Source organism: Watersipora subatra, chromosome 5 (assembly GCF_963576615.1).
Source record: "Watersipora subatra chromosome 5, tzWatSuba1.1, whole genome shotgun sequence".
NCBI lineage: Eukaryota > Metazoa > Bryozoa > Gymnolaemata > Cheilostomatida > Watersiporidae > Watersipora > Watersipora subatra.
The window spans coordinates 31,445,599-31,459,825 of NC_088712.1; the positions used below are offsets into that span (position 1 = coordinate 31,445,599).

General features: G+C 39.3%; 1 protein-coding gene across 1 annotated transcript in view; it reads right to left on the reverse strand.

The window, feature by feature from the left end:
• Positions 1-12,154, reverse strand: part of LOC137396368 (uncharacterized) — an 82,603-nt gene extending 70,449 nt beyond the window's left edge. Inside the window, exons 1-4 of the mRNA XM_068082613.1 lie at positions 12,033-12,154; positions 8,986-9,097; positions 8,463-8,599; positions 207-312 (exon numbers count right to left, since the gene is read on the reverse strand). Coding sequence (XP_067938714.1) covers positions 207-312; positions 8,463-8,599; positions 8,986-9,097; positions 12,033-12,130 — 453 coding nt within the window. The 5' untranslated portion in view covers positions 12,131-12,154. The remainder of the gene's footprint in view (positions 1-206; positions 313-8,462; positions 8,600-8,985; positions 9,098-12,032) is intronic.
• Between the last annotated feature and the right edge of the window lie 2,073 nt (positions 12,155-14,227).

The following is a 14,227-nucleotide window of genomic DNA, read 5'->3' on the forward strand; positions in this document are numbered from 1 at the left end:
TATATCAATAATAGACATATATCAAGAATAAGGTTTTAATACTTGCTACTTGAGCCAATGAAAAGGAAAAAAGCCATTGACATGAATAAACAAATACCAAACAAATGACAAACAAATGACAAACAACATGAATTATACAAATGCTTTTTGTGGAGAAGATAATTTGTAACTAAAACATGACACACATTTGTAGACTGTCTACCTACCTGACGGGTTGTTTGTGATGGAGCAGTACAAGGGACTCCATAGCCTCTAGGAAGCATGTCATTGGTAATATCCTTCATCGTTACTGAATCTTGCTGTCTGTTATGCCTTAAAAATGCTGACAGCATAAGATATGAATCAATAAGGCGCCGTATTGGAAGCAGTCGAGCTACCACCAGGGTAGCTTGACCACCGGGGTAAGGCAGTCAGGCGGAGCACGCCACGAGCAGACCACCAGTCGGATGTCGGCCAACCGAGCATGCTATGAGCAGACCACCAGCCAGATATCGGCCAACCGAGCATGCTACGAGCAGACCACCAGCCAGATGCCGGCCAACCGAGCAGACCACCAGCCAGATGGCGGCCAAGTGAGCAAAATAAAAGAGGTAAAGTTTAGAGAGAGAGAGACTGGTATATATAAGTGAGGCCCAGCCATGGACAACAGAGCAGATGCACTCATGCATTACACTTGTGTTATAATTGAACATATATTCAAATATATCACTTACGATATCATTGAAACTTACAACAACTTATTATTTCTCACTCAGAGTTGGGGGGCAAGAAATGCCTAGACTTTCAACCGGGCCAAATATCAGACCGGCTAGAATATAGGGCTCTCTTTAAAGAGCTTCATACTAAAATCTTGCAAACATAAAGCCACCCTATAAAAACCTCCAATTAGACAACCCTACAAGACGGACCCTATAAGGGGAACATGTAGGACGACCACATAAGACCAAACTATGAGACCCCCTATTTAATAGGACCCTATAACACGATTCTATTGTTGTATTATGGGATTTGTTAGGCTCAGGCTATATTGGTGTCTGAGCCCAAGGCAGTACAAATGGTCTTGGTAATTATGGTGAGTGCATAAAGCTGGATAAAGCTAGTAAAGCTAGTAGATTAGCTAGTATAAGACAGTATGGAGAGGAGATAAGGAAGCGGAATGAAAGACAGAGATTCTTCATCTTCACATCAGTACATCTAAGTGTACATATTTATACAACAACAACTATAAGACCACCCTATAAGACAGAGGTGGCCAAACTGAAGCCAACCGGCCAAATCCAGCACATGGTTCTTTTTAATCCGGCCCACGATACATTGCTACAAAATTATGGTTTGATGTGAATGATTGCATTTATTCTATTTTTAACCCTTAGCGTAGCAACTTCAGCGCAGCCTTTCAGAACAGCTATTCGGTAGACCTTTAATTTATATATAAATTTGTGTTATAGCAACTAACGATAAGTTTTGGCCATTACGACACGGTCTGCACTACTATTATGACACCGTCTGCACTACTATTACGACGCAGTCTGCAGTACTATTTTGAGGCTATTATTTGTGCTGAGAGCGCATGTGAAAGCTCTGCTAGTTGGCAAAAGTTTCTTTTCTGTTTTGGAAAAAAGCATTTATGACCTAAAAAAAATTCATTTGAATGCTGATATCGACTAGTGCAGAATTCAAAAAGAATATTTCAGGACATAAGACTGGAGAATTTGAGAAATGAAGCTGAAATGTCAAAATGGAAGCAGAAGTCAAGAATCTAATGACGCTAAGTAGATTTGTTTAATTCAAATATTTATGTTTCTTCAAGTACTATGAGCCCTTTCGTTTACGTAACTATTTTTACTATATTTTTGTAACATTTGATGGATTATTATTATATAACTTACAAGTTTGCAGATTTATGGCATATCATTAGATAATCCAAAAGCCATTATTGAAACTGGGCTTGCGGTTGATCGAGGGACTTATCTTCTCTTGCTTTTAAACATCTAATTTTTGCTGCAAATTGCAGCAAGCAAGTCTAAATAATGCAACAAACTTTTATACAATCTTGTTAAATTTATTTACTGTCTAAAATCACGTAAGAAAATAGAACAAAAAAAATTCCAAAAATGTGCAACTCACGTTGTAAGATATTCATACATGAACTGCAAGCAAAATATTTGTAGACATTTTGTAGACGTTTGTAGACAATTTTCTCAGCTTGCCGATGCATATATATTTTGGGATCTACCGCAAATTTGAGGTAAATTGTACCAGCTTTCATGCAGCCAAATTTTACAACAATCAGCTTGGTAGTCTGGGCCCCTTCGAGCCCTCCCCCCAATCACGCCTGTTAGCAAAAGGGTTAATTGTAATGACAGCATTTTAACACCAGTTGGAACATAATCACAGCGGCTTGAAGCTATTTTCAATTACTGTTCTTTTACAGGGTAGAGCAGAACCCACCTGCAGTCAACTCCATCTGTAGAAGAGTTGACAGTGAGGGCCGGATTGATTAACACGGCGAATGGACACCTAAATACCTTTTTATTGAAATCAAGTCTATGGTGGTGTGGCAAGACACTGTTGTAATTTCAAAAGAATACAACATTAGCCATCACCTTCTACCAAGCATTCTAAATAAGCCAGCAACCTTTCATTATAGCAGCTATCGCTGACGAGTTGGTTTCTAGTCTGCATGCTCAGCAAAGCTTCTTTATTCGAGCAACTTCCATCCAAGGATCAAGCGGAAAAGACAAGTTATTTACTGACATTCAAACAAGCAAAAGCAAGCTTGGCTCCAGAGGCTAAGTTTCTTAAAGAGTACATGGTAGAGATGGCACTTTATGTCCTGAGAGCAATAACAAATTGAATAAACTAGCTCATCTCGCAAATCAGTGACTCGTCGTATTGAAGTCATTGATGAACACTTAACTAGAAAGCTTTCGGATATACAATATTGACAGGAAAAACACAGAGAGGAGATTTATTTAATAGCGTGTCAGCTGTCATACAGAGGCACAAATTACCTCAAAGAACACTCGATAATGTTACCACAGATGGATTGACAGATCTGACAAAAGAAAGAAGACAAACCAAGGAAGTAATTTTTTTACATTGCATAAATCATGAGAAAGCGCAGTGTAAACTCGTGTTGCAGCTTGATCAAGTGGGGAAGCCAGTTGTTGAACCAGTTAACGTTACTAGAAACTTTTCTTCAAGTTTCGAGCTTAAAGTAACTAACCCAGATCACATGGAATTACTGTACCATTCTAGTGTCCGTCGGTTAAGTTTGGAAAAAGTATGTCAAAGAGTGTAGGAGCTCAAACAAGACTATTTCATTTTTGAAGCTACTTGAGAATACGTACTAACAAATTTCCTGAACCGAATGACACGAATTGTAATTTGCGGAATCACAAACTGTGTCAAAGCTTCTACTGTGAACATACTGGCACACATAAATGAGTTGCATGTGGAGCTACAAGTGAAAAACCAGTTCGTTACAAGTTTGTGCATGAGATGCAAGCAAACGTCAGAGCCTTCAAAACAAAGGTGGTTTTATTTTCGAAGCAAATATTCGTCAAGCTATTTGCTTATTTCTAAACACACTGGCTGTGTTAAAAGAAGCCCGACCGATGTGAAAAGATATAGGAAATCGCTGGATGGCCTGCATGAGGTATTCTGCCAGCAGTTTTGTGAATTTGAAAAAATGAAACCAGCACTTTGATTGATGTCAAGTTTCTTCCCACAAGACATGAAAACAGTTCCAGAGGAGCTGATGGAGTAACTGCTTGATCTCCAATGTGAAATGATGTCAGGAACTGAAGGAGTAACTGATTGATCTGCAATGTGACACGACGGCAGGAGCTAAAGTTGTAACTAATTGATCTTCAATGTGACATGATGTCAGGAATTGAAGTTGTAACTGATTGATCTCAAATGGGAAATGATGTCAGGAACTGAAGGAGTAACTGATTGATCTCCAATGTGACATGCTGTCAGAAACTGAAGATGTAACTGATTGATCTCAAATGTGACACGATGTCAGGAGCTGAAGTTGCAATTAATTGATCTCCAATGTGACACGATGACATGAACTGAAGTTGTAACTGATTCATCTTCAATGTGACATGATGCCAGGAGCTGAAGTAGTAACTGATTGATCTCAAATGTGACACGATGTCAGGAGCTGAAGTTGTAATTAATTGATCTCCAATGTGACACGATGACATGAACTGAAGTTGTAACTGATTCATCTTCAATGTGACATGATGCCAGGAGCTAAAGTTGTAACTGATTGAGCACAAATGTGACACGATGTCAAGAGCTGATGTTGTAACTGATTGATCTCCAATGTGACATGATGTCAGGAAGTGAAATTGTAACTGATTGAACTCTGATGTGACACGATGTCAGGAAGTGAAGTTGTAACTGATTGGTCTCCAATATGACATGATGTCAGGAACTGATGGAGTAACTGATTGATCTCCAATGTGACATGATGTCAGGAAGTGAAGTTGTAACTGATTGGTCAGTAATGTGGTACGATGACATGAACTGAAACTGTAATTGATTGATCTCCAATGTGACATGATGTCAGGAACTGAAGTTGTAACTGATTGATTTGAAATGTGACATGATGCCAGGAGCTAAAGTTGTAACTGATTGATCTCTAATGTGACATGATGTCAGGAACTGAAAAAGTAACTGATTGATCTCCAATGTGACATGATGTCAGGAAGTGAAGTTGTAACTGATTGATCTCAAATGTGAAATGATGTCAGGAACTGAAGTTGTAACTGATCGATCACCAATGTGACACGATAACAGGAAGTGAAGTTGTAACTGGTTGATCTCAAGTGTGAAATGATGTCAGGTAGGGGACTGAAAGAGTAACTGATTGATCTCCCAATTGACATGATGCCAGGAGCTGAAGTTGTAACTAATTGATCTTCGATGTGACATGATGTCAGGAACTGAAGTTGTAACTGATTGATCACAAATGTGACACGATTTCAGGAGCTGAAGTCGTAACTGATTGATCTCCAATGTGACATGATGTCAGAAACTGAAATTGTAACTGATTGACCTCCAATGTGACACGATGTCAAGAAGTGAAGTTTTAACTGATTGGTGAGGCGCTGATTGATAACTGAGGCGCTGATGATTGATATACAGAGGGGTTGATGACTGATATACAGAGGGGATGATGCCTGGTATACAGAGGAGCCGATGACTGATATACAGAGGAGTTGATGACTGATATGCAGAGGCGCTGATGACTGATATCCAGAGGGGCAGATGACCAATATACAGAAGACCTGATGACTGATATACAGAGGGGCCGATGACTGATATACAGAGGAGTTGATGACTGATATACAGAAGGGTTGATGACTGATAGACAGAGGGACTGATGACTGATATACAGAGGGGATGATGCCTGACATACAGAGGAGCTGATGACTGATATAGAAAGGAGTTGATGACTGATAGACAGAGGAGTTGATGACTGATATACAGATGAGTTGATGACTGATATAAAGAGGAGTTGATGACTGACATACAGAGGGGATGATGACTGATATACAGAGGAGTTGATGACTGATATACAGAAGGGCTGATAACAGATTATATACAGAGGGGCTGATGACTGCTATAGAGAGGAGTTGATGACTGATAGACAGAGGAGTTGATGATTGATAGACAGAGAAATTGATGACTGATAGACAGAGGAGTTGATGACTGATATACGATGGAGTTGATGACTGATATACAGAGGGGCTGATGACTGATATAGAAAGGAGTTGATGACTGATATAGAAAGGAGTTGATGACTGATATACAGAGGAGTTGATGACTGATATACAGAGGAGTTGATGACTGATATACAGAGGAGTTGATGACTGATATACAAAAGGGCTGATGACAGATTATATACAGATGGGCTGATGACTGCTATACAGATGGGCTGATGACTGCTATAGAGAGGAGTTGATGACTGATAGACAGAGGAGTTGATGATTGATAGACAGAGAAGTTGATGACTGATATACAGAGGAGTTGATGACTGATATACAAAAGGGCTGATGACAGATTATATACAGATGGGCTGATGACTGCTATACAGATGGGCTGATGACTGCTATAGAGAGGAGTTGATGACTGATATACAGAGGAGTTGATGACTGATATACGATGGAGTTGATGACTGATATACAGAGGGGCTGATGACTGATATAAAGAGGGGCTGATGACTGATATACAGAGAAGTTGTTGACTGATATACAGAGGAGTTGATGGCTGATATACAGAGGTGCTGATGATGGACATACAGAAGAGCTGATGACTGATATACAGAGAAGCTGATGGCTGATATACAGAGAAGCTGATGACTGATACACAGAGAAGCTGATGGCTGACATACAGAGGAGTTGATGACTGATATACAGATGGGCTGATACGCAGAGGGGCTAATATGCAGAGGGGCTAATATGCAGAGGGGCTAATATGCAGAGGGGCTATGATGCCCTGATGGAATCATAGCCCTCTCATGATTTATAACTGCTGAATCTGAAAACAACAGATGGATTTTCGCTTTGTATACGGCGAAAAATCAGGGTGTAGATGAACTTGAAATAAATACCCTACAGGATGAAAATATTTGTTGGTAATAAAAATTCGCGATTTCGTGAACAGTCTATCCCGCGAATTATTAAATTCAGTGAATAGTTAGTTCTATTTTTAATCACAAGAGAGAATAACTACTGCATCAAATTGAAAACTAGTCACTAGCCTAGTTTTTAATGTAAATACTAAACGTAATTTAGTTCCAAAACATTTTAAAAATCATTGCCTCAGCTTTGAGCTAACACCATTGGCAATGCATCACATTTATTTACAAAATTATTCGAGGTTGTTACAAGATATGCAGAATGGCGTCATCGCAAAAATAGCCGCAAAGCAGAAGTATTAAACGTAGCTGAGTTCCAAAACTTCTTTAACATCATCGCCAGGCTTTGAGCTTTATTGCCATTGTGTCAAACTTTACAAAATTATTCAAGGCTTTTACAAATTGTTTGGCATGGCTTCAGCATAGCAAAAAGCTCTCCTAGTCATTTTACATTAGAATCAACTCCATCAATCTCTAATACCAAAGTCAAGGACGATCATGATTCTGATCTGGACATTATGGTATGTATTTGATTTGCAGTGCGGATACGTTTTTCCATAATCAACTGCATTAGTTAATTGTTTTGTTTAAAAGCTGATCGCTTTCATCAAATACTTCAGCTACTGTTTTTGGACTTCCTCAACACTCGTTAATATTTTTTCTTTTTTTGTGTTTACTGCAAGTTGAGAATGAAACAACCTACTCCGATTACAAAAACTGGAGACAAGTAGTAATATTCATCAAGGCAGGAATATTGGCAGAGAGGCAACCAGTCAACTTAGACCCCTTCATCGACAACAACTCCTTGATTACGCTGTAGCAAACAAGATTAAATTATATATTTTATTTCATGTATAGATCTATTATAATTTATTCCAACTTAAGTGTACAAATAAAATATTTCAAATACAAATAAAATTTTAAAAACAATGAATGGAGTAAATACAAACAGTTTAGTCCATATGGCGGTTGTCTAGCAATACAATTAAACTGGTACTCTTGATATGTGAATACTAGCGTGTAATGGTGCTTTCTGACTAGTTATTTTGGTAATAGCAGCTCTGTCGCTGTCACTGTCTTGGGTAGGTGTCGAAGGCGATTCTCTCGCTACTACATGGCTGGTAAGGAAGTTATCATCAGAACGCTCTTCGTGGCTTACTATTGCAAAGTTTTGCCGGTTGGCCAAAGATTTGTGCTCGTAAAGGCGTTTTTGTCCCTTTTCTAAAAACAGATATATTCTTCTCATAAGTAGCTGCAGTCACTTCAACCTCAATTTCCAGACTTTCCTGAATGATTGGTGATCTTTTAAGAATGACATCTACCACCCTTGCAATTATTGTTCTTCGGTGTATGATGAAAAATCTCCCTCTCACACTAAAACAAATAATGAAGCAGAAGGGATGGAAAAAAATTAGTATTGCGTTTTACCGAAGAACCAAAGTAAAATTCAACTAAATTAGTAAATGTAAAAAACTCATTACTTACCACAAGTTGTTGGCTTATCAAAGGCCTCAAAAGCGATGAATATTTGTGAAAACCTCTGGACGCAGCAAAAATTGTTTACCGTAGAATAGCACGATCGCCTCGCAGTTGTAAGCTAAATATAAACCGGAACAAGTGGTGTGCACATGCGTAGGAATAACTATTACTAGCTGCAATAGAGTTAACTTTTCCTAGAGAGTGGCAGTTTTCAGCCGCGAATAAATTCATCCGCGAATATGCATGAAAAGAAAATTTTCGCGAAATATAACTCCGCGAATAAATTCATCCTGTAGGGTACGCTACATCAATCGAGATATCTTACTTGTCAACAGATGATTTTCTTTCAGCCTTCTTCCCTTTTCGCTTAGATTTATTTGGCACCCATACATAGACTGGTTTAGGTATAAATGTGCAGTCCCAATTTTGACTCAATTCTTCCAGGTCAAAAACCTCTTGTACCTGCGCACACACGACAGTACACAATAAGTTACAGAGTAGTGGTAACAAGTATTTAAGGGTCAGTCCATGTTATAAGTCGCTGTTCTGTTATAAAGTTCTTGTTTTGCTATAATGTGGTCAGTAGTCGAATCAGTTGTGAATAATTAATTCAGTACCTCAAATCAACAGTCAGTAATCAAGTCAGTAAACCTACTCAGCTCGAAAATCAATACGCTAACAAGTAATCAGCCAATTAGCCAGAAATCTGAGGTAATGTAGAGGTTAGTACTTCAAATGGTCATCAGAAATCACTATTTACGTTCCTTCAAATTAAAGCGTCATAGCCATTGGCTACAGCATTAGGTCATTGCACTATTGTAGATGAAACGACTACTGACAAAAATCACCTCCACTTGTTTAACTGTGGGATCTTTATGTGAAGACATATCTTTTATCAGTTTAGGTCCTCCTAACGGCCCAGAAACATTCAGTGCTTTAGATTGCTCTTTAGTCTCCAGACTAAAACAACAGAATGATACGGGCCGTGAGGAATGATACGGGCCGTGAGGAATGATACGAGCCGTGAGGAATGATACGAGCCGTGAGGAATGATACGAGCCGTGAGGAATGATACGAGCCGTGAGGAATGATATGAGCCGTGAGGAATGATACGAGTCGTGAGGAATGATACGAGTCGAGAGGAATGATACGAGTCGAGAGGAATGATACGAGTCGAGAGGAATGATATGAGCCGAAAGGAATGATACGAGCCGAGAGGAATGATACGAGCCGCGAGGAATGATATGAGCCATGAGGAATGATACGAGTCGTGAGGAATGATACGAGTCGAGAGGAATGATACGAGTCGAGAGGAATGATACGAGTCGAGAGGAATGATATGAGCCGAAAGGAATGATACGAGCTGAGAGGAATGATACGAGCCGCGAGGAACGATACGAGCCGCGAGGAACGATACAAGCCGCGAGGAACGATACGAGCTGCGAGGAACGATACGAGCCGCGAGGAGTGATACGAGCCGCGAGGAATGATACGAGCCGGGAAGAATGATACGAGCCACAATGAATGATACGAGTCGAGAGGAATGATGCGAGTCGAGAGGAATGATACGAGTCGAGAAAAATGATACGAGTCGAGAGGAATGATATGAGCCGAGAGGAATGATACGAGCCACGAGAAATGATACGAGCCGCGAGGAACGATTTGAGCCGCGAGGAACGATACGAGCCGCGAGGAGTGATACGAGCCGCGAGGAGTGATACGAGCCGTGAGGAATGATAAGAGCCGTGAGGAATGATACGAGCCGTGAGGAATGATACGAGCGGTGAGGAGTAATACGAGCGGTGAGGAATAATACGAGCCGTGAGGAACGATACGAGCCGCGAAGAACGATACGAGCCGCGAGAAATGATACGAGCCGGGAAGAATGATACGAGCTGTAAGGAATGATACGAGTCGAGAGGAATGATACGAGTCGAGAGGAATGATATGAGTCGAGAGGAATGATACGAGCCGAGAGGAATGATACGAGCCACGAGGAACGATACAAGCCGCGAGGAACGATATGAGCCGCGAGGAATGATACGAGCCGTGAGGAATGATACGAGCCGTGAGGAATGATATGAACCATGAGGAATAATACGAGCCGTGAGGAATGATATGAACCTTGAGTAATAATATGAGCCATGAGGAATGATATGAACCGTGAGAAATGATATGAACCGTGAGGGATGATATGAACCGTGAGGAATGATATGAACCGTGAGGAATGATATGAACCGTGAGAAATGATACGGGCCGCGAGGAATGATACGAACTGTAAGGAATGATATGAACCGTGAGGAATGATATGAACCGTGAGGAATGATACGAACCGTGAGGAATGATACGAGCCGTGAGGAATGATACGAACCGTGAGGAATGATATGAATCGTGAGGAATGATATGAACCGTGAAAAATGATATGAACCGTGAAAAATGATAAGAACCGTGAGGAATGATATGAACCATGAGAAATGATATGAACCGTGAGGAATGATAGGAACTGTGAGGAATGATATGAACCGTGAGAAATGATATGAGCTGGAAGTATGGCTTCAGGTATGCTTGAGGCAGCACCACCCATTTTCATAAAACAGCATATGACTACATACTAGAAATTCCCTTGTCATACAGCCTCCGACCAAAGTGATAATGGAAAAAGAAAGAGTACTGCCGGTTGAGAAATGCAATATTAGCAGTCAAATGACAGAGCAATAGGAGAACTAAAAGTAATAACAGAAACATATTGCATTGTCACTATATACTTCGATCTAGTAAATTTGAATGATCATTCTTATAACTAAATATTATAATAATCTCATAAAATCGAATAATTATTCTTAAAATTAAATATTGTAAAAATCTTATAAGAATCGTTTGGAAAAGATCATCGTCATTTGCTTTAATTTCACTGATTTGGACATCAGTTGGAATACCAAAATACTCATTATAAGTGTCCAAAATGTCAGAGTCCGGTAGAATCGGCAAAAAAGAAATGATTAATTTTCAGTACTTCTACGTTAATTACAGAAACCTTCGGCAATTAGACAATGCCATAGACTGGTGAAATGTGCACGTTTTTCTCGTGAAACGCGGACGACTTAATAGTTCTACTCCCTGTCACACAGCCTCATCGACATTTCGTTTGCCGGTCTTAATTTTGATTAAAAACGCTTGTCAAGTTTTCATTTCGATTTTAGGCCAAATTAATCCGTCTATTTATGTATAATCTGATTTAAATATTTTAATATGTTTATATGTATTTTGTATCATTATTATACTTAAACGGCTTTACTCCAAAATGGTTAAATTTGTTCATGAGAATTCGGTACAAGAGTTTGGTAACGGCCGTTAACGGATAATTTTTCGGGAGTTGTGTGCACATATGCATCTATCATAAATCTCCCAAACAATCACTTCGCTCGTGTTTGGTCGTGGGATAATATATTTTTCAGTTTTTGGTGACTCAATAACACTGAGTGATTCGGCAAGCAGCTGAGAATGCTTATCAAGTCAGCATAGTGTAATTTATTCAAAAGACTTTCTATCAACCTACTTCATCCACAAAATATAGCGGAATGTGTTTTCAGGTAATTGGGCAATGAGAACAAAGGTTAAAATTGCTGTTGATCAGCCCATGTTATTAGTTTTTTAATACAGTTCCAAACATTTTTCTATCAATCTACAGAAATACATGTATTTAGTCACATGAGAATTTGTCGACTTTCAAGTAAATAGAGAAAATATATCCTTGAAATACATACCAGCATTGCAATTTAAGGTTTTCACATTTGCTTCTATTTAACACAAATTTTTCAACATCTACGTCAATAGTAATAATAAGATATTATTTGGAACAATTGCCAGAATCATTAGGAATAAAACTTAAGCTCACTTGAGAACTGTTGGCTCTGTCTTATGCATGTGAACTGGAAGCCCTTTGCGCTGACTGGGATATAAATCATTTGATGATGAACCATAATCATCCAGCATGTTCAGAACTTTTAATGATGCTAAGCCTAAAGGTAAAGCACCAACAGGTATGATTAAACAAATAGTGTTGCTGGTAACTAGACTGTTGGGCGACAGCCGCTTAGACAACACTTACAGGTTCAAAAGGCAACAACTTCAGACAGAAAGGCAACACGGAAGACAAAAAGGTGACATTTCCAGACTGAAAGACGACAGGTTGGTTTGCTTTTTGGTTCAAGGTAAGTACTGAGAAGATAAGAGATTTTGCTTGTTGTATGCAGAGCTCAAGTGTTTTTGAAGCCCGGCTATGCGAGTATTAGTGTTTTATCACTGATTTTTTCATAAATCAAAATGATTGGTGGCAAACCTTCTTAAACGCCAATGGCGGCGTTTCTCTGATAACGATAGCCCAGATATTTAGCAAAATGTTAGGGCTAGCTTTAAAAAAAACATCCAGCTTACTCCTTTACAATAATAAACCTCGTTTCCGTGTCAACTTGCTCAGTACACTTTGATAAGCCACATTTTCGACTGAATTGTCGACAACCTTGTCTTGAATTACTGAAATTTCAAAGTTATGTTGAGAAGAAATAATTTTATTGTTTCGAAATTTACATTTAATTTACATTAGCCTGCAAAAGATGTTTGCTCTATGCGTGAGATAAAAAGACAATTCCCCATTGCTGTGATTTATCATTTACTTATCATTGTAAGGATGATTTCACTACCTTTGTGCTTTTTCCATTATGATAAGAATCCAATGTCATGATAATACAGACCCAATAGACTAAACTGCAATCACACCTTTTCATGATTATTGAGAGTTGATTTGTGTATGAAGGTTTTTCTGACATAAGTGTCTAATATCTCTCCATATTTTACTAACTTCTACAGCTTACCACAAGAAGACTATAGAGAAGCTTATAGAGAAAGACCTATTAAAAATTATAAAGCCTCAACCTATGATGATATGTTACCTGTGATGATGCCATGTTAACCTATGTCACTCGAAGTATTCAACTACATCACCCTTGCCAAAAATACAAGGAGGCATTACCAATACCTCAAAGATCTTTGTGATGAATACTCAGCGGCATATGGAGGTTAATGCTGCCATGCATCATGTGCCGCATCATAAACTATATTCTTCATTTTAACAAGCAGTCTGAATCGTTGATATACTCTTATGAATATTTTAACAAAAGATAGACTTATCATAAAACAATGCAAGAGCATGGACAGCCATCAACTTCAACAACTGCTTTATTAAACAGTAAGTGCATGTGTGTACTTAACAGCTGCAAGTGCATGTGTGTACTTAACAGCTGCAAGTGCATGTGTGTACTTAACAGCTGCAAGTGCATGTGTGTACTTAACAGCTGCAAGTGCATGTGTGTACTTAACAGCTGCAAGTGCATGTGTGTACTTAACAGCTGCAAGTGCATGTGTGTACTTAACAGCTGCAAGTGCATGTGTGTACTTAACAGCTGCAAGTGCATGTGTGTACTTAACAGCTGCAAGTGCATGTGTGTACTTAACAGCTGCAAGTGCATGTGTGTACTTAACAGCTGTAAGTGCATGTGTGTACTTAACAGCTGCAAGTGCATGTGTGTACTTAACAGCTGAAAGTGCATGTGTGTACTTAACACCTGCAAGTGCATGTGTGTACTTAACAGCTGAAAGTGCATGTGTGTACTTAACAGCTGCAAGTGCATGTGTGTACTTAACAGCTGCAAGTGCATGTGTGTACTTAACAGCTGCAAGTGCATGTGTGTACTTAACAGCTGCAAGTGCATGTGTGTACTTAACAGCTGCAAGTGCATGTGTGTACTTAACAGCTGCAAGTGCATGTGTGTACTTAACAGCTGCAAGTGCATGTGTGTACTTAACAGCTGCAAGTGCATGTGTGTACTTAACAGCTGCAAGTGCATGTGTGTACTTAACAGCTGCAAGTGCATGTGTGTACTTAACAGCTGCAAGTGCATGTGTGTACTTAACAGCTGCAAGTGCATGTGTGTACTTAACAGCTGCAAGTGCATGTGTGTACTTAACAGCTGAAAGTGCATGTGTGTACTTAACAGCTGAAAGTGCATGTGTGTACTTGACAGCTGAAAGTGC